This window comes from Topomyia yanbarensis, chromosome 2 (genome assembly GCF_030247195.1).
Source record: "Topomyia yanbarensis strain Yona2022 chromosome 2, ASM3024719v1, whole genome shotgun sequence".
Taxonomy (NCBI): Eukaryota; Metazoa; Arthropoda; class Insecta; order Diptera; family Culicidae; genus Topomyia; species Topomyia yanbarensis.
Genome location: NC_080671.1, coordinates 255,431,062 through 255,454,188, shown reverse-complemented (window position 1 = coordinate 255,454,188; position 23,127 = coordinate 255,431,062). Strand labels below are relative to the sequence as shown.

Here is a 23,127-nt window from a genome sequence, read left to right as displayed (position 1 = left end):
TACACACCCACATACATACACACACACACATACATACACACACACAGACATTTGCCGAACTCGACGAACTGAATCGAATGGTATATGTCACTCGGCCCTCCGGGCCTCCGTTAAAAAGTCGGTTTTCAGAGCAATTGCAATACCTTTCTATTGAGAAAGGCAAAAAGGTGCAAAATCGGCAAAGTCCCAAAAAGTCGATTTCCAAAAAAAAAAAAATTCGTGATAACATAAAATCTCGACGTTTCATGCATTTTAAAGATGTTTGGCATCAAAAATACGAATTCGATTTCTGAAATTTCATGGGGTCCCCCCTTTGAAAAAAATTTTGAGTTCCGGCTTATATGGGAATTTCATGTGTGACCGGACCGTTCAGTCTATATTTCCGGAACCATACAAGCGGTCCGTGCGAAATGTTACAGACATCTGTGGGGATAATATAGCTATCATTTGGGACTAAGTTTGTGAAAATCGGCCCAACCATTTCCGAGAAACTGATATGAGTTTGCTAGTTATGAAAGATGGCCGCTTTTCCCGGGCACTTCCGGAACCGTCTATGGTGGTCAATGTAGTCAACGAAAGTTTGTTTGGCCGTCGGTGACCTAGAACTGCAAAGTTAAGTTATTTGAGAGACATTTTAGCGAAATTTTTACCTTTTTTGCTTCCATCGGGGTATCGGTTTGAATCACAATTTGCTATGTGATCGCACGCCACAACCCGTAACTCCGGAACCGGAAGTCGGTTGGGGATAAAATTTAATAGCCATTTACGGGAACGCAATACCTTTCATTTGAGGTCAAGTTTAGTCGAATCGGTCTAGCCATCTCCGAGAAACCGATGTGACTGTTACTCTGAATTTGGATACTTCCGCCGGGGCTTCCGGAACCGATGATGGTGGCCAATGTGACCAAAGAGACTTTGAATGGCTGTTAATGACCTAGTACTACAAATCGAAGCAGTTGTGGTCACATTTTGGAAAAAATTTCACCATTATACATTCATTGCAGAATTTCTTAAAATCGACGTTTTCTGCGTGATCGTACTCATCACCCTGTAATTCCGGAACCGGAAGTCGGATCCATTAGAAATTCAATAGCAGCCTATGGGAACGTTGCACCTTTCATTTGGGACTAAGTTTGTAAAAATCGGTTCATCCATCTCTGAGAAAAGTGAGTGAGATTGTGTTCGCGTACACACACACAGACGCACATACACACACACATACATACACACACACATACATACACACACACAGACATTTGCCGAACTCGACGAACTGAATCGAATGGTATATGTCACTCGGCCCTCCGGGCCTCCGTTAAAAAGTCGGTTTTCAGAGCAATTGCAATACCTTTCTATTGAGAAAGGCAAAAAGGTGCAAAATCGGCAGTCCCAAAAAGTCGATTTCCAAAAAAAAAAAAAATTCGTGATAACATAAAATCTCGACGTTTCATGCATTTTAAAGATGTTTGGCATCAAAAATACGAATTCGATTTCTGAAATTTCATGGGGTCCCCCCTTTGAAAAAAATTTTGAGTTCCGGCTTATATGGGAATTTCATGTGTGACCGGACCGTTCAGTCTATATTTCCGGAACCATACAAGCGGTCCGTGCGAAATGTTACAGACATCTGTGGGGATAATACAGCTATCATTTGGGACTAAGTTTGTGAAAATCGGCCCAACCATTTCCGAGAAACTGATATGAGTTTGCTAGTTATGAAAGATGGCCGCTTTTCCCGGGCACTTCTGGAACCGTCTATGGTGGTCAATGTAGTCAACGAAAGTTTGTTTGGCCGTCGGTGACCTAGAACTGCAAAGTTAAGTTATTTGAGAGACATTTTAGCGAAATTTTTACCTTTTTTGCTTCCATCGGGGTATCGGTTTGAATCACAATTTGCTATGTGATCGCACGCCACAACCCGTAACTCCGGAACCGGAAGTCGGTTGGGGATAAAATTTAATAGCCACTTACGGGGACGCAATACCTTTCATTTGAGGTCAAGTTTAGTCGAATCGGTCTAGCCATCTCCGAGAAACCGATGTGACTGTTACTCTGAATTTGGATACTTCCGCCGGGGCTTCCGGAACCGATGATGGTGGCCAATGTGACCAACGAGACTTTGAATGGCTGTTAATGACCTAGTACTACAAATCGAAGCAGTTGTGGTCACATTTTGGAAAAATTTTCACCATTATACATTCATTGCAGAATTTCTTAAAATCGACGTTTTCTGCGTGATCGTACTCATCACCCTGTAATTCCGGAACCGGAAGTCGGATCCATTAGAAATTCAATAGCAGCCTATGGGAACGTTGCACCTTTCATTTGGGACTAAGTTTGTAAAAATCGGTTCATCCATCTCTGAGAAAAGTGAGTGAGATTGTGTTCGCGTACACACACACAGACGCACATACACACACACATACATACACACACACATACATACACACACAGACATTTGCCGAACTCGACGAACTGAATCGAATGGTATATGTCACTCGGCCCTCCGGGCCTCCGTTAAAAAGTCGGTTTTCAGAGCAATTGCAATACCTTTCTATTGAGAAAGGCAAAAAGGTGCAAAATCGGCAAAGTCCAAAAAAGTCGATTTCCAAAAAAAAAAAAAATCGTGATAACATAAAATCTCGACGTTTCATGCATTTTAAAGATGTTTGGCATCAAAAATACGAATTCGATTTCTGAAATTTCATGGGGTCCCCCCTTTGAAAAAAATTTTGAGTTCCGGCTTATATGGGAATTTCATGTGTGACCGGACCGTTCAGTCTATATTTCCGGAACCATACAAGCGGTCCGTGCGAAATGTTACAGACATCTGTGGGGATAATATAGCTATCATTTGGGACTAAGTTTGTGAAAATCGGCCCAACCATTTCCGAGAAACTGATATGAGTTTGCTAGTTATGAAAGATGGCCGCTTTTCCCGGGCACTTCCGGAACCGTCTATGGTGGTCAATGTAGTCAACGAAAGTTTGTTTGGCCGTCGGTGACCTAGAACTGCAAAGTTAAGTTATTTGAAAGACATTTTAGCGAAATTTTTACCTTTTTTGCTTCCATCGGGGTATCGGTTTGAATCACAATTTGCTATGTGATCGCACGCCACAACCCGTAACTCCGGAACCGGAAGTCGGTTGGGGATAAAATTTAATAGCCATTTACGGGGACGCAATACCTTTCATTTGAGGTCAAGTTTAGTCGAATCGGTCTAGCCATCTCCGAGAAACCGATGTGACTGTTACTCTGAATTTGGATACTTCCGCCGGGGCTTCCGGAACCGATGATGGTGGCCAATGTGACCAAAGAGACTTTGAATGGCTGTTAATGACCTAGTACTACAAATCGAAGCAGTTGTGGTCACATTTTGGAAAAAATTTCACCATTATACATTCATTGCAGAATTTCTTAAAATCGACGTTTTCTGCGTGATCGTACTCATCACCCTGTAATTCCGGAACCGGAAGTCGGATCCATTAGAAATTCAATAGCAGCCTATGGGAACGTTGCACCTTTCATTTGGGACTAAGTTTGTAAAAATCGGTTCATCCATCTCTGAGAAAAGTGAGTGAGATTGTGTTCGCGTACACACACACAGACGCACATACACACACACATACATACACACACACATACATACACACACACAGACATTTGCCGAACTCGACGAACTGAATCGAATGGTATATGTCACTCGGCCCTCCGGGCCTCCGTTAAAAAGTCGGTTTTCAGAGCAATTGCAATACCTTTCTATTGAGAAAGGCAAAAATATTTGGATTTTGAAAAATATGTACTATCTTCTTTCGTTGACCGTAGTTTGAATACTGCAATGCGTATTCTGAATACTGTAATGATGTAATACTGGGAGCAATTTTGAAAAGTGCACAGGGGAAGAAAATGTTCACGAGTCGCCAGTGAGGTTATTATAAAAAAAAAATTGCGCCCTGATTTGTTCAGAGATTTTGAAGACCCCCCCCCCCCCCCCCGGTGACAGTTTTTAAAAAAGATTTGTAATGGCCTAACATAGTTGTAGTTATCAGATAGATCGAATATTGTTATTCTCCCTAGTATAATATGGTCGGTGTTAAGTCAGACCGGACCAAGTTAATGAGTTAATGATAGCACTGGATGAAGGATTTCTTCATCTACATTCCACTTTTGCCAGATTTGAAATAAGAAACAATAAACAAGAATTATGGTAAAAATTATTTTCCAATTATAATGTAAAGGATGCTGCGATTCAAACTTTCAACGCGTTTTTCTCGAAATCAATGCATTGTCACTTAGTCCGGTCTGACCTAACACCGACCATATGTAATAATTCCGAATAGTTGAAAAAACATTTTCCGTATTTAAGAAAATATCGGGTCAAAATTTCTCCCTGATTTGAATGCGAAATCTCTGAAAAATCCAGGTTTTTCCAGGTCAAATAGTATTCTCTGAAATTCCCTGATTTTCCAGGTTTTTCCAGGAATCGACAACCTGCCCGGGGAACTCGCCAAGTTCCCAGGCTAATATCACACCTATTCCCCAGCGATTTCTTGACCAATTTTTACAAACTTGATTTCAAATGAAACATTCAGTAGACCTATTGACTTCTGATGAATTTTATTTGGTTCTGACTCTTGGTTCCGGAGTTACAGGTTGGTTAGTAAGGTTACATTGAAATTTCCCATATAAATCGGTACAATCGTAATACCTCAGAGGCTAAAAACTATTGAAATGATCACCAAATTCTAATCACAGATCTAGGTTCTTTGGATATATTGTTCACTATCGGCAATTCCGGAAGTCCCGGTTTCCGGGCATATACAACAATTAAAGTCACACTGGTTCTTCGGTGATGACTGAACCTATTTCTTTCAAACCCGATACCAAATATATGGCAAAATATGCCGTTGAGCATTCCATCCCACAACCCCCCCCCCCCCTCTTGTTCTTACACCTTCCTCTTTCATTACTCCCCTGCCCTTGGTCCACCCTCAAACCTGTATTCTCTTCATTCGCACCGTATACCGAAATAAGATGAAGGATTTATACCGCAGCCTCAACTCCCACTCTACAAACTCCCACCCCCGCCACTTCAAAACCCATTCCACCAACATTTCAAAATATAATCACATGAAGATAACATTTAACTCATGCTGATTAAGCTAATAAAATATTATACTTTTTTGTTTAAAATGAGTCAGCGACTACTTTCGTGGTAGTCGTGTGATACGTGCTAAGTTTAATAAGAATGTAATAGACATTTCCACAATTTTATTGAACAAAACGAGGTAATGAATCATAGTTTGGATAAATGGAACCACTAGTTGGATTAAAACAGGTTTTTATTTAAAAGGTTTGCGGTGATCACGATTGAAGACCAATAGATCAACTAAAATCCCAAAGATCAAAAAAATCCATTAGTATGTGAGTATTCCTCGTACCTTAACGATTATTTAAATAAATAATATTTTTTTCCTGCATTCAGGAACGTTTTTCCTAACAAATCGCAGTTTTAAGCTCCAAAAATTTTATTAAAAAAATTCTATCTACAAAACAAAAATTGATGCATAGAAAAGGAATTCTTAAGGCTCAAGTTACCTCAAGGCTTGGTAGTGTGCGTAAGAAAAATTGTGCTCAGCTTTGCTACCAGATTATCCATTTAAACCTTTTCAAAACTCGAAAAGAAGAATATCAGTCGATTTATTAGATCATCACGATTCAATTCATGCAAAATACCTGCTGGAAAAACCATCGGCTTAGCTGAATGGTGCTTTTGAAAAAGTGGCTGTGGTTTTTTCATTGCGCTGTTGTGTTGCGTACCCCTGCACGGTGTGGTAGTGTGACAAAAAATCACAGCCACTTTTTCAAAAGCACCATTTAGCGAAACCGATAGTTTTTCCAGCAGCTATTTTGTATCATTTGAATCGTTGTGATCTAATAAATCGGCTGATATTCTTCTTTTAGAGTTTTGAAAAAATTTAAATGGATAATCCGGTGGCAAAGCTGAACACAATTTTTCCTACCCATACTACCCAGCGTTCAAAACTAACACATGCTCAAAAAAGGTAACTAGAACCTTTAGGTATGAGAAAAATTAATTACCATCCATTGAAAAAACGAAGAAACTCGGTTGAGTGGTTTTTCGGCAATCGTGATCACGGAAAACCCCTTTTTTGGAGAAAAGACATTTCGAGAAAATCGAGTTTAAAATTTCAAGCTAAAATTGCTGTTGATAGAAGAGCGCGCTTGGAAGCGCTATAACTTTCGATCTATTTCTCGGATCTCTATAAAAATTTGGAAAAATATTCTCAAGGAGTTGTACCTTCAGATAAAGTAATAAAAAAAAATTGTTGAAAAATAAAGAGGTATGTAATACCAATATCTTTACAAGCCACCCCAACTTTTTAAAACTAATCGATTTTTAAAGATATCAGCCCAATTTTCGTAGCTAATCTCTATTTGCAAACACTTTCATTGAAGATCTAGTTATTAAAATAAAAAAGAACTTTTATAAAATCCAAAAATTGGTTCATTGATTACGGAGATATCATGCGCACCACTAAAGCTACTGTAAACAAGGGCTACGTGGTAATAGTCGGTGAATTTGTCGATTTTTTCATGAAAACATGAACATTCTTTAGCAATGACTTACGTAAGGTTTGTACACTATACCACGGCTCACTGAAACGAGGCTTGCTACTCCGCGAATTGACAGTTTTTGGTGACATCAGGGAAATCGTTGATATAAACAAACGGATTTCTCGAAAGTTGATAATTAACAATATTTAAGCTCTAAGGTTTTGGACATCGGGATAGCTTTCTTATGATCTACCAGGTGCCTATCATCCGTTGCACAGTGGTCCAGGAAGCGAGATTAGCGGGAAACAATTATTAACGCATTCATCTTTAGGTTTAGAGATTTAGTTGCTTAGAAACATTTATTGTGCGTGACAAACTGCATCTTTTGACTGAAACGGTTTTAGGGTGGCCCTTAAAATGTGAAAGTTGTAGACATTATTTCAAATTATAGTTCAGAGAGAATGATACTTTCTTCTGCAATATTGTAGAACAATCAATTCTGAGCAACTTTGTTGAAGATACTAACTTTGTATCTCAAACCGTTTTCATTTTATAGTGAGTTCCATATCATAACGTAGGGTGTCTCTGAAAAAAGCAGTTTTCTCCGTACAGTTTTTTAATATGATTTTTCTCACAAAAGTACCCTTCAGTGTACTTTTAGAACATGATTGGAGGCAACTTTTGCTGAAGAAAGAAAAATTTTTCTTGTCTGGTTCAAAAGTTATACTTAATTTTCAATTTAAAATACGCCCTTTTCAAATGTCGATATCTCAAAAGGGGGTAAACGAAAATTGATAATTTTGATTGCACTTGAAAGGCTGTGCTTTTGCCTACAATATATTAAAAAATTGGAGAACGCTTTTTTATCTTTCTCAAATAAATCAAATTTAAGTAAAAGCATTTTTGCGTGTAATCCTACAGCGCTCATATTAAAAAATATTTGTTTTACGCTGATTCTATGAATTCTTATAAAGTTTTTTTAAGGATCACATACATTTGCAGGCTTTTCATAATGCAGATAGGGTAAAGACTACCAATCGCCAATGACTTGACCTATAATTTGCTTCCAATTATTGCCAAGATTTCCCAAAATCTACACAAATTTACAATCGATTTCGTTCATTTGCAGGAACGGTTTTAGCAGGTAGCAGTATCAAGATCTGCAATCTACTAACCTCAAACCAAATCATAACAGTTTTTGCAACCGACCGAGATGGTTGTGCCTCCAGGTGGAAGGTTTTGTTCTCGAGAGAGTGACGGAGTGCGAGACGCTGTATGCGTTATTGTGGGAGAGAGAGACCAGTTTGTTAAGTGTGAGTCGACAGTTGATACGTCGGAGGCGTGGTCAACGGCATCCTCGACAAGTGGTGTTTTGACAGCAAACCGCGGGTAGACGAATTTGCCTACCGCGGTGGCAGAAATCGACAGTGATCGTGCCTGTACACACAGAAAAAAATATAGTGTATTGGTGTCGTCGGGCAATTCTAATCGACGAGAGGGAAGCGTCACAGGTAGACCCATTTGCTCTATTTGTCTACCGCAGAAGTGGTACGACGAATAAGGAAAACAAGTGGCACCGAAAAGTGCCGCATCGACAGTGGGATTTCGCAGCAAGCCACAGGTAGCCACATTTGTCTACCGAGGTGGTGGAAACGGAGAGAGCGCGCTTGTGGTGGTGATACCGACGAGCAACTTAATCGGAGAGAGTTTTGAAGTGTTGCAGGTAGGGCTATTTCTCTACTGAAGAAGCAACGTGACGAAGAAGGACAGCAAGTGTCACATTGCCAAACAACGGGCACCGAGTTTACAACGTAACACATGAGGTGTGTTCTACCGGTGTCTTCGTCACCTAATAGATAGCAGATAACAGGTATATTTTTCATTCCTTTTTGTGATAGGAAAGAGTAACAGACCCTCCCCCTAAGCCTTCTGCTGAAAATGTAAACCCGACTAGAATTAAAATTTACCCAGAGTCGTCAACGGGACCATGGATTGTATTTATTAGGCGTAAAGCAAAGGCGCTAAATATCATTCAAATTTCTAAAGATTTGACTTAGCGATTCTCGGATGTAAAAGAGATCGTCAAAGTTAATAAAGATAAAATACGTCCAAGTGCATTAGATCTATCTCTGTGCTCGACATCACTTCGGTTAGATTGCACGTGGAAGGTTGTACCTGATCCTCACGGTAGCGATCATTTGCCAATCGTTGTTTCAATTAACAGTGAATTAGGCCTTACGAATTCAATCAATGTTCCTTATGACTTAACACGAAATATTGATTGGAAAACATACGAAACGTTAATTTCCACTTCTCTTGCTTCGACAGAAGAGCTACCCCCTACCGAAGAATATGAATTCTTAGCGAGTTTAATTATTGAAGCAGCAGAACAAGCGCAAACGAAATGCAATCCTGGAATGACAATAAATTGACGGCCCCCTAATCCTTGGTGGGACAAAGAGTGCTCTGATGCATATGAAGCTAAACAAGTTGCCTACAAAGAAATTATGAAACAGAAAGGGGGCATACGTGAGAACTTTGAAAATTATTTCATTTTGCAAAACAAATTTGACAGTATACGTCGTGCCAAAAAGTCTAGTTATTGGAGACACTTCGTTAATGGCTTGTCAAGAGAAAAATCAATGAGTACTCTTTGGAACACAGCCAGAAGAATGAGGAATGAACGTTTCGACTAATGAAAGCGAAGATTTTTCGAATCGTTGGATATTTAATTTTGCCAAGAAAATTTGTTCAGATTCTGCTCCTGCGCAGAAAATCACTCGCGATGCTCCCACAAGTAACGATTTCATAGATTCGCCTTTGACAATGATGGAATTTTCAATTGCACTCCTCTCATGCAACAATAATGCTCCGGGACTAGATAGAATTAAATTCAACTTGGTGAAGAATCTGCCTGACCTAGCAAAAAGACGCTTGTTGAATTTATTCAATAAGCTTCTTGAGCAGAACATTGTCCCGCACGACTGGAGACAAGTGAGAGTTATCGCTATTCCAAAACCGGGAAAACCAGCCTCCGATCATAACTCGTATCGACCGATTGCAATGCTATCCTGCATCAGGAAATTGTTGGAAAAAATTATCCTACGACGTCTCGACAATTGGGTTGAGGCGAACGGCTTGCTATCAGATACCCAGTTTGGTTTTCGGAGGGGAAAGGGAACGAATGATTGTCTGGCGCTACTTTCGTCAGAAATCCAACTCGCTTACGCAAAAAAGAACAAATGGCGTCTGTGTTCTTAGACATAAAAGGAGCATTCGACTCAGTCTCCATTGATGTTCTCTCGGAGAAGCTACATCAATGTGGTCTTTCACCGATATTAAATAATTATTTATACAATTTATTGTCAGAAAAGCACATGCATTTTTCATATGGCGATTTGGCGACACTCAGAATAAGTTACATGGGCCTCCCACAAGGCTCTTGTCTAAGCCCCCTTCTCTATAATTTTTACGTGAATGACATTGATAATTGTATTGTCAGCCCATGCACTTTAAGACAACTTGCAGATGATGGGGTGGTTTCTGCCACAGGACCAAAAGCTATAAATTTACAACAACCATTGCAAGATAGCTTGGATAATTTATCAATTTGGGCTTTAAAGCTGGGCATCGATTTCTCTACGGAGAAAACAGAGATGGTCGTTTTCTCAAGGAAGCGTGATCCAGCTCAGCTTCAGCTTCAGTTGGTTGGTAGAACGATAGCCCAAGTCCTGACTTTTAAATACCTTGGAATTTGGTTCGATTCTAAAGGCACATGGGGAGGCCACATTAGGTATCTAATAACAAAATGCCAACAAAGGATAAATTTTCTGCGAACAATAACTGGATCATGGTGGGGTTCTCATCCAAGTGACATGATAAGATTGTATCAAACAACAATACTTTCAGTAATGGAATATGGGTGCATCTGTTTCCGTTCAGCTGCGAACACTCACATTATTAAACTGGAACGGATACAGTATCGCTGTTTACGAATTGCCTTAGGTTGCATGCAGTCGACCCATACGATGAGTCTTGAAGTACTAGCGGGAGTTCTTCCTTTAAAAGACCGATTCTGGGATCTCTCCTCTCGTTTACTTATTCGATGTGAGGTTATGAACCCACTGGTAATTAAAAATTTTGAAAGACTTGTCGAGCTTCAACCCCAAACCAGATTCATGACAGTGTATTTCAATCACATGTCACAAGAAATAACGCCTGCTAGGTATGTTCCCACATACGTCAATATACTAGATACTCCTGAATCCACTTTATTCTTCGACACGTCCATGCAAGCAGAGATTCGTGGAATTCCGGATCATCTACGCTCGCGGGAGATCCCTAAAATATTCACAAGTAAATATCAACACATAGACTGCCTTAAAATGTTTTACACTGATGGGTCACGAATCAGTGAGGCCACTGGTTCCGGTATTTTCAACAATAATTTTTCAATTTCTCTCAAACTTGCAGAACCCGCCTCTGTTTATATAGCGGAACTTGCAGCAGTTCACTATAGTTTGCAAATAATTAATACTTTACCCCCGAACCATTACTTTATCCTCACTGATAGTCTCAGCACAATTGCAGCTCTACGCTCAAAGAGGATTGATAATCACGATCCATTCTTTTTGGGGAAGATACGAGAATCTCTGAGTAACCTAACAAGAAAATGTTATAAATTTACCCTAGTGTGGCTCCCCGCCCATTGCTCTATTGCGGGCAATGAGAAAGCTGATAATTTAGCCAAGATTGGTGCACTAGATGGTGAAATATATGAAAGACCCATCGCTTACAATGAATTTTATAGCGCTTCTCGACAGAGGACACTCGCTAGTTGGCAAACATCTTGGGACAATGGAGATATGGGACGATGGCTACACTCAATTATCCCTAAAGTATCAACGAAGGCATGGTTCAAAGGATTGGATGTAAGTCGGGACTTCATCCGTGTGATGTCTAGGCTCATGTCCAATCATTATACTTTAGATGCGCATCTCCGTCGTATTGGGCTCGCTGAGGGTAATCATTGTGCTTGTGGAGAAGGTTACCATGACATTGAGCATGTTGTTTGGTCCTGCACTGAATATCGTGAAGCCAGATCACAATTAGTAGATTCTTTACAAGTCCGAGGAAGACCAATCCATGTTCCTTTTAGAGACATCCTGGCGTATCGCGATCCTCTATACATGGAACTTATCTATCATTTTCTAAAAACAGCGTCTGTCAAAATTTAATTAAATTCATCTCCTCATACTCTCATCCAAGGCTAATCATTCACCAATTAAAGTGTCCTAGAATATTCAGTTTTTAAATTTAGACAATAACAGAAAAAAAGTAAATAAATACACCCGAAAATACTAGATCATTATGAAATACAACAATGTAAGGAAAAAAGCAAACAATAAAGTGATTTCAGTGTTAGTTTTAGACAAATTACTAGTATAGTTAAAATTAGTCTTAAGGATTTTTGTAACGTGCTATGTAAAAAAAGAAACTGGCGTAAAAAGCTTTTGCAAATGCCGTGTCAAATAAACGTATGGAAAAACCTCAAACCAAAAAACAAAATTGACCTTCATATAACAGTATTGTTCAAGTAAAAAAAAAATCAGATATCCTTCTGTTATATAAACGCAACAAATTATTCAACATAGTTTTTAATATTTTTTAATGAAATAAGAGAATCATTCAAGTACTTTAAAACGACTCTCGTAGATTTGGTAGACCACTCTGCAAAGCGCTTAATTGAGTACATCAAGTGCAATACAGAAAACCCATAAACTAAGCATGATTTTGATTATCAAATGGGGAACTGTGAGAGTTCGACTCATTGTAGCTAAGATGTTTGGTAACGATTTCACACACTAGCAGTAATCTTTAAAAGACGCGCTTATTGTGGTTTTTAAATCATCAAATGATCAAAGATTCATCGACGAAGATAAAAACAGAGAATTGCGCGAATGCAACAATTCCTATATACAGTATGTAAAAAATTGAAGACACCCCTTTATCGTTTCAGTAGTTTTGGTCATAGGAAAAGTTTGTTGTATTGTACGATGAGCATTCTTTTAACACTTTTAATTTACCGTTTCACAGCCAACAAATAAAAAACTGAATAAGTTAGTCGTCGTAATAAAGTGTGGCAGTCTAGTAGTGGTAATGGGATTAAATAGAAAAAAACGAGGATATCTTTAATTATTTTACATACTGTACACATAGGCTTCTTTATGTAGGGCATGCGCGCATAAAAAACCGCCTAAAAAACTTCAGTGTATATTTGCATTTTCGATAGCTCCATTATGTTTGTTGGTGGTATGGTAGGGTGGAAGTAAGAGGAAAGCGATTCTAGTTTCTATTGCACTCGTATACAAGTTATTTAATATACTGGTTCTCAGGAATAAAGCAAATATATTGACCCTAACGCATTGATCATAATTTATATGCATTTCAAATATTGTACATAGGTCGAGTAATTAATGATAGAGTGCGCCACCCTAACGAGTGAGCCCAAAATAGGATCATCATCCTATTTGCAATATGAAAAGCCTGCAAATGTATGCGATCCTTGAAAAGTCTTGACAAGAATTCACAGAATCAGCGTAAAACAAATATTTTTTAATATGAGCGCTGTAGGATTATACGCAAAAATGCTTTTACTTAAATTTGATTTATTTGAGAAAAACAAAAAAGCGTTCTCCAATTTTTCAATATATTGTAGGCAAAAGCACAGCTTTTCAAATGCAATGCAGTACACTGAAGGGCATTTTTGTGAGAAAAATCATATTAAAAAACTGTACGGAGAAAACTGCTTTTTTGAGAGACACCCTAAGTTATGATATGGAACTCACTATAAAATGAAAACGGTTTGAGATACAAAATTAGTATCTTCAACAAAGTTGCTCAGAATTGATTGTTCTACAATATTGCAGAAGAAAGTATCATTCTCTCTGAACTATAATTTGAAATAATGTCCACAACTTAGAAATTTTAAGGGCCACCCTAAAACCATTTCAGCCAAAAGATGCAGTTTGTCACGCACAATAAATGTTTCTAAGACACCAAATCTTTAAACCTAAAGATGAATGCGTTAACAATTGTTTCCCGCTAATTTCGCTTGCTGGACCACTGTGCGTTGGCAGCAAAAAATATATGAATTTCAAAAAAAAGCCAAAAAAAAAATCTGAATTTTATGGTTGACGTAATTGCAAACATGACAATTCAACAAACCGTAATTTACGAATGACAGAGCATTACCGTATAACGTTTAATTTTACATGAAACATATACTTTACATGTGCAATAACATAAAATTACACTTCCTACCATTCAGAACAAACGCTGTATGTGGAGTAAAATTACATGATTTACGAAATTAAACGTCATGTAAAATTAAAATCAAACGTAAAACTAAGTCATTTTTGATGCTCGTATATGTCAGGGTCAGGAGACGTAAATTTACACTATTTTTTCTAGGTGTGTTGTATATGTAAGCCGTGCACTATACCTTAAAAATATGTACTGTCACGGTATAACTTGCAACAGCGGGGTAATTTGCAACACTATTGTTTCTATTTTTCTATTCACATCAATTTAACAATGCCGTTAATAATGTTTACAATTTAGCATTATTATAATAGCTGTCAAACGTTAGCATGTGGAAACAGATAATTTTGTACAGCCAGTCATTATTTTATGTTTCTTTAGCGCGACAGAGTAATTTTCTGTATTTCGAGACATTTCAATAGAATGTCGTGCTTTGCTCCACTTCAATGCAATGGTAAGAGCATATCATTTGTATCTCTTTCGTACAAATTGAGTATAGCGTGGATGTACCAATAGTCGCATGCTTAAGGAAAACTTTTGATAAAAAATCGATCGAGACCTATGGGCAATGTTAATACATTAAACGAAAGCTTTCAGTCCCTACTTCATAGGAAAAATATAAAGATGGCTTAATAACCAATTTATGTATTCAAAACCGCATGTACCACTATAGGAACACATGTACCAATAGTGGTGCAATCGCTAATTTCGGTTCCTATTGTTGCAAATCCCATTGCTTTCTTATGGGACATGCAACTATAGGTACGCTACATCAACTATAGGTGCAAGGGAGTTCAAAATTCTAAGAAAATCATTTTTTTCAATAGTTATTTGAGCAAATTTCAAGGATAACAGTTTTATTGTCGCATAATTTTAGTGCGATGAATCGATAAAAAAAATATTTGTTGATGGTTGGTACCTTAGTTAGGCGTATAACCCACTACTGCAACTATTGGTACACCTCAACTATAGGAGCACCCACCCTACAATATTACTGTTCCATACATGTTTGTTAACCGTTTCAAGATAACGTTTTAACTATATTAACCCCAACTGGCTTCTCTCGCAGTACTAGAAACTACACAATTTCTATCTTCCTATACTCAACTCAATTTTTCTACCATTTTTAATAGTTCAATTGTACAACACCGTTCCAGCGGAATCCAATCACTCTAATTGCGAAAACCTCAGTTCTGTGGAAAATTCTTGAAATTATTAGTGCTGAAGTGAATGGTTACAGTTCTAATTATTAACATTCTTACGTTTGTGAGGAAGTCTTGAATAAAACGAAAGTTATAACTTGAATTTTAAATTAAACAAGAAAAAATAAAATAAATTCAATTAATTTAAAAGTACAAATTCTAGTACATTTAGTCAATTTACCAGAGGTATATAGAAAATATACTGCAGTAGACTTCAACGCAGATCAACTGTTGCAAGTTATCCCATATGCGGGGTTATTTGCAACAGACAAAATTATTGGCCATTCAGAAAAGATAATATGATATTTTAATTTCATAAGTACCATTAACTATCTTCATTATCCCATTATCGCTTGTACATGTTGAATATTATTCTAAAGTTTCGGTATTTTTAGTTATAACGCTTTGAGGTTGAACTGTGGTGCAAGTTACTCCATTTGACATTAAGTTAGCAGTTAATTTTTTTTAATGTTGACGTTTACAATAGTATTCAGAGTAATCTTGAGTATGTACGGCATGTACCGAAGACGAAAAAAAAGATCACGAAAAATGTCTGTATATTACAGAGATCAAAGATATATCGCTTATTGATCTGCGAATCAGTTGAAAAAGTATAGTTTACAATTACTACTCGCGCCAAGTGTTTGTCGGTTGAGATAGATATTGCCCGCAGATTTTTTTTGCAGAAGGTGGTTTTTTTTAATATATATGTATATATATATATATATATATATATATATATATATATATATATATATATATATATATATATATATATATATATATATATATATATATATATATATATATATATATATATATATATATATATATATATATATATATATATATATATATATATATATATATATATATATATATATATATATATATATATATATATATATATATATATATATATATATATATATATATATATACAGGGTGTTTGGTTCATGGTTAAGGACATGCTGAACAGAGTCACAAGGTGGCAGCTAAAATGGCTGCCGTCGTTTCTGCTTCTTCTTTTTATTTTATCGTCAAAATCAAAACATTGCATTGGCGCGCAAGACAAAATCGTTTGTAACTTAAATGTCTTATCTCAGATTGCTTAGAAATTGTATCACTGTATGTAAGCATGTTAGCACATGCAGATAAATAAAGTCTCTTCACGGAATTTTGATTCGTTTGGGAAATTTGTACCTTTTTATTTTTCAAAACAAATGAAACACGTGATGCAAAAATCAGTCGGCTGATTGCTGAACGATACGCTTGTGTGCGTGCCATCTCCTATCGGTATAGTACGTTCTAGCCGCACACAGATGCTGAACGTAACCCGAACATAGCCGAACATAACCGAACCTTTGTTGTGATTTTGGCATCGCTTCACCTTAAAAACCTCTCGAGGGATGATTGACTGTCATATTTGGAGAAAAAAATCGTTCTACACATACCACGAAATCTCAACCGAACATCACTATTTTAGTAATTCAAATTGTTAGTCTTGAAAAGTTGTATAATTTGTTCTTTAACATGGTACACTTATCTTGTCTTGTTTTCATGTGTTTGGGTTATTGAACTTGGATATTTTTTATCTCATATTCACTAATACTAGCTCTTATTGAAAAAGTATGGCACTTATTGTACTATTTCTTGTTTTATTCGAAAGCCAGGAAAACTTTGCAGAGAAAAATGTATTAATACCTTTCAGTTAAGTGAATTTATTATTCTTTTAGAAGCTAATTAGTTTAAAGTTAGTGTTATTATTAGCATTTTCGTTATTTTCTTAAAATAGTAAATAATAAACTTCACCATTATTATCATGGAAATAATGCATCTCAGCAAGTTCTACAATTCTTCTTTTGACTCCATTCAATTATCTCTTTTTGTTTCGAAGCAAAGTCATCTTTATCTTCTCGTTTCATATGCAAAAACAACGATTTCGAACCCACTGCATTTGTGATGAGGCCATCCTGTGTTAACTATTAAATTGCAGCGAAATGAAAAGCGATAGGGATAAAATGTCAAATAATAAGTTGTAGAGAATATTAAGGGGTACCAAATGAACAATAGTGACGATAAATTTAGTTGATTAATAATTAGAATAATTACAAAAATCACTAAAAACAAATTTTGAGTTATTTTACTAGTAAAAAGTCATGTAGTGCACTTAACTAAAAGATATCTGTATATACATCGAAAGGAAATTTTCTCAGCTTTCCAGTGAAGCCCTGATAATGCGATATAAAGCATATTTTTTAGATTAGTCTTTTAAGAACTTGCAAGTCAATTACAGGAAAAGTTTAGAAGTCAAATTACAAGGAAACGAGAAGAGATACGCATATTATGCTGAAGAACAAAAATATGAATCGTCCTAAAACCCAACTTTTGGACAATAGATATTGCTATAATCATAATTCATTATTTTGAGAAAATTAACAAAAACCTCAACAAAAACACTAACTTTTAAAAAGGTAATTGAAACTAATTATCTGAAAGATATAAGAACATTCTTCAATAGAAAATTTTCTCATCTTTCCAATGGCACTAAAAGATTTTAAATAGGATGTATACTTTTTGAGTTAGAGGTGTTCTAAGATAAACAAGTTTTTTACACAAAAAGTCCAATAACTCTGTAACGGTTGAGATTTGATGGTATGTGTAGAATGATTTTTTGCTCCAAATATGACAGTAAATCACCCCTCGAGAGATTCTTACTCATGAACCAAACACCCTATATATATATATATATATATATATATATATATATATATATATATATATATATATATATATATATATATATATATATATATATATATATATATATATATATATATATATATATATATATATATATATATATATAATATATATATATATATATATATATATATATATATATATATATATATATATATATATATATATATATATATATATATATATATATATATATATATATATATATATATATATATATAGGGTAAGGTGGGGCAAATCCGACCGTTGGGTAAACCCGACCCCCCTCTGTTAGCGAAAATCAGAAGCACTACGCGAACTAATATCAATGTTGTCGTGTAGAGCATCGAAAATAATCATAATGGTGATATGACAGCATTTCATCAGTCTACATTGAGATGCTCAAACGACAAAAGGTGTGTTTTTAGAACTTTTGATTTGACTTTTGTGCATCATTGACAGATTGTTAAAGTGATTGCATAATAAATGTAAGTGGATTTAAATTCTTTGATTAAAGTCCTACAAAGTGCATAGAAGAATTTGGTTCAACCTTTTTCAACCTTTTTTTTTTAATTGCATCGTAATAAAAAATGACACGATGGGTCAAATCCGACCACTAAATAGTAGGGTAAATCCGACCGCTTTTTTTCTAAGAAAATTTTTATTTTTCAGATTGGAATATATTTTTATTGTTATTATTTATTATTTTTATGCCAAATGGTTCATAATTACGAACGAAAGACTTGATGATTATAGTATTCGTCGAGCAATTGCTCCGATGCAAATGGGAATATCATTACGCGCTACTGCTCGTGATTTTAGCATTCCAAGATTGACATTGAACTCCATTTTCTTCATGTTACAATTTAATAACACAACATTCATTGATTTATCATTGAAAAACCATAAAATTTGGATAATAGCTGCACTAAATCAACCAAAATCATAGGGGGTCGGGTTTACCCCACCATTTTTGAAAACAGCAAAAATGAACATTTTTGTAAAACGCTTGTATCACAAGATATTCCAAGATCCAAATGAAATGCTTTATATAGAAAGTTGACCTTTAATTTGATATATAAAACGACTTGATCCGATGTAAAATGAGCATTTTACAGCCAAAACCATTGACTAGGTCGGATTTGCCCCACCTTACCCTATATATATATATATATATATATATATATATATATATATATATATATATATATATATATATATATATATATATATATATATATATATATATATATATATATATATATATATATATATATATATATATATATATATATGTATGTATATATATATATATATATATATATATATATATATATATATATATATATATATATATATATATATATATATATATATATATATATATATATATATATATATATATATATATATATATATATATATATATATATATATATATACGCGTTATCAATCAAACTGTTTATAACCTAAATTCCAATCATAAAGAGTTTTAAATGCCTACTGGAATGGTTTTCAGACCAAAATGCTTGAGGAATAGGGCAATGTGAACTTACCTTCTGGCCATCCGTACTATGGGTGAAGGCTTGCTGTAGAGATCGCTGCATTTCATTTTGCACGTAAAGTCCTGTCCCTGTACCATTACCGTGTCTGCAGCTTCGACGGAAGTGTTCTAAATGATGGAGTATCTAAAAAATCAATAAAAAAGACGACAATTATTTAATTATGATTAAATACAGAGCCCAAAAAACCTGATCGGAAGATGGCGAACAATTTTGCATTGATGATAATTTTAATGGTCGTTTACGTTTATTTGGAGAGCTTGAGGGATATTTTGATGTGAGTAATCCAGCGATTATTTCTGAAAGCTTGCCTTCATATTCTTCACACCAGCACCTGTAAAATAAAAAGACACACACACATATACATATATAGATATAGATATATATATATATATATATATATATATATATATATATATATATATATATATATATATATATATATATATATATATATATATATATATATATATATATATATATATATATATATATATATATATATATATATATATATATATATATATATATATATATATATATATATATATATATATATATATATATATATATATATATATATATATATATATATATATATATATATATATATATATATATATACACACATATATATATATATATATATATATATATATATATATATATATATATATATATATATATATATATATATATATATATATATATATATATATATATATATATATATATATATATATATATATATATATATATATATATATATATATATATATATATATATACTGCTGGTCAATGAAATAGGTGTATAGTATCCATTGTATTAAAAATTTTCAAATCCAATGATTTTAAGACTTTAATATTTTTATCGACTAGTAGCCTGTGTAACCTCCCTTATTCAACCAAATTTTATCCATTCGCTTTGGCATCATTCAAACGCTGATAAGTTTCCGTTGGCATAGTGTACCATTCCTTTTTAGCTGCTTCCCACAAACGACCCTTATTTCTGAAATTTTGACCGGATAACTTCTTTTTAAGTACATTCCGTAGATTTTCTACGGGATTAATGACAGGAGATTGGTAGGGTCCGAAATTATAGTCACTTTATTATCCCGAAATCATTCCTTTACATACTTCGATGTGTGTTTTCGATCAATATCTTGCTGAAACTGCCACATAAAGGCACATTATCTTTGGCATAGGACTGCATGATATCCTTTAGGATGTCCATCCTTTAGCCTTGCATTCGAATCTTGCCATTATAGTAGTGTTGCGAAAAATAGGACTAGCGCCATTCCATGAAAAGTAGCCCCAAACCTCATTGTTCTCGCCTCCGTGCTTTACCATATTTTGCGTGTGTCGCAGATCAAACTTTTTGCACTTTGGACGTCTAACGTTTCGTTGTGCATCGGGGGAAAACAGGTTTATCTTTGATTCGTCCCTCCGAAGGATATGTCGCCATTGATACTGACGAATTTAATTTAATATTCCACAAAATATTTTTTGGAAAAATATTCTCTGATCACTACATTGAGAACTGTTTTTAAAGCGTCATGAGAACTTTTGGAAAATTGTTGGAAGCGGATCTTGTAACTCATCTCTTAGCCAAAATCCCATAGTTGTCAAATTACTTCAATGTAAAATAAAATAACTGTCTGAATTATTATGAGCTCATTTTTGGAAAGATGCTTCAAAATATGGATTAGAGACTATTTTTCGAATGGGAATCTAAATTTGAATAGGTTGATTGCATATAAAACATAAGCTTGTTTACCGCAAACTTGCATACATTTCAACATTTGCTGAAAATGTATTTTTTTTAGATTTGTAGAGTTTTGGACAAAAATTCAATATGGTTAACAACAAGAATAACATTTCAGAAACTAGTTGAAAGCTGATGTAATTTTGTCTCTAGCGGGTCAGGATCGGTTTTATGAGCATGGGATTTTTGTTGTATTATCAACTATATGAATAGCCTCTTAGCAGGATGCAATGAATGGCGTACTAAAATTTTGTGTGCTACGTACTAGTACTGCAAGTTGTGAGGTTGACTAATGCAGAAAAGTAAAATTAATGCTCGATAAATTTTTAACGGTTACGATCACATTCATTCGAAACTGCCAAATTTCGATGTTAAGTAACATTGAAGAATTTCAAAACGGAAAACTGTTTATCTACTGATAGAATAATTTTGACGATTAATCCTCCTAGAAGTAATTATAGAGAAGAATTACTCTTCAAGCAAATTTGGGTCGAAACTTAATGTCTCCAGCAAAGTTTTCGAAAGTGCTATTTCAAAGAACTTTGTCAAAGACATAAATATCATATTCAGAGTATCGAAATATAGTAGTAGAAAACCTTTACAACAAGCTATTCTGAAATTACTGTATTTGATAAATCTCTTCTGCGGTAATCAAATAATAAATTCACATTGCGTTCAAGGTGCCATTGAAGCTTACAAAAAAAATAAGGGAACTGGATTTAAAACAAATAATTTCCAGATATTAAAAGGACTCAAAAACACAAAGAGTGATTCCATTTTCAGGAGCTAGCATCAATTCGGCGCTAGCTTAGTCCGCCCACCATGTCGGATTCTGATGAGATAAAGTCGAAACGCAAGTTTCAGTTCCATCCATCCATAATTTAGTTATAGGTTTTGTGTTCTCAACTCGCAATGATTGTTTCAAACAATTTTATCCGTAGCGCAGAAAAAAATAGTTTTCACCTAAATTTTTCTTCACTAAGAAGAAATATAGCAGGCCCAGTCCATTTAAATCACTATATGTGGAATTCATGTAGCCTTCATATTTTCAACAAAATTGTTTGAAATGACATTATCAAAAACTTTACTGAAGGCACCATGTCTCTTAATATTTTTGAAAAATTAATTCACCATAATTACCTCTATGAGAATTAATCACTAAAATTCCTATATCAAAGCAGGCGCTGTTTTATGTTGATAACTTCCCGAGGTTGTCATACCTTCAAAGTCAAGGATTATTATATTAGGTGATCTTGAACGTTGAAAATTTTTTAGATCATTTATCCCACTTCAAAAGATCGTAATTTTTGACTTCATTGACATATTATACAAGAAAATAATCTATAGAGGTTTGAAAACTGTTCCATGTTGATCCTTCTTGTTTGTAGACTGGAATGACATCTGTTAGACTACTTATGTTTTTGAGTTTTCAATAATTTATCAAACTCATATTAAATTTTAGCATTTTTTCAAAAAAATTGCGATTTTCATCAAAACCCCCTCCAAACCAAATTTCTGCCTACGCCACTGCTTTTTGGCAATTCTTTCTGGAAGATTGGAGTTTTAAAGCCTACGGCGAATTGTTCTCGGATTTACCACATCTCCAATTTGTGCTGTAATAGTCCTGGATAACGCGAATGGATCAGATTTCGCTAATAATGCAATACAATGGTCAGCCGTTGTAGATGTTTTCTTGGGTTTTTTGCGTGTTTCTTTTTCAAAGGTTTTAAGGCATTTGTAAAGAAGTTTTCGGAATACCAAAGTGTATTCGCGATTTATTTGTGCGTCTTATCTTCTTTAACAAAATTTCTTAGCAAAACTTGTTCCACTTGAGTACAGTGAGATGCTCGACCCATTCTATAACAAAACTTTGACTTATTCAGCATTTAAATACATTTATTAGCACGCAGAATACAAACTTTACCAAATTAAACATATAATGGTATTTTTTTTT

At 34.8% G+C, this 23,127-nt stretch overlaps 1 protein-coding gene across 5 annotated transcripts in view; it reads right to left on the bottom strand.

Annotated features, from left to right (window-relative positions):
• LOC131683083 (integrator complex subunit 3 homolog) overlaps positions 1 to 23,127 on the bottom strand; it is an 891,455-nt gene that overhangs the window by 204,910 nt on the left and 663,418 nt on the right. For 4 of the 5 annotated variants that reach the window (XM_058964901.1, XM_058964902.1, XM_058964903.1 and 1 more), the window contains 2 exons: positions 19,598 to 19,742; positions 19,403 to 19,534 (listed from right to left, as the gene is read on the bottom strand). In XM_058964901.1, coding sequence (XP_058820884.1) covers positions 19,403 to 19,534; positions 19,598 to 19,742 — 277 coding nt within the window. Of the gene's footprint in view, positions 1 to 19,402; positions 19,535 to 19,597; positions 19,743 to 23,127 lie in introns of those variants that run through there. The other variant, XM_058964904.1, reaches the window with a different exon arrangement.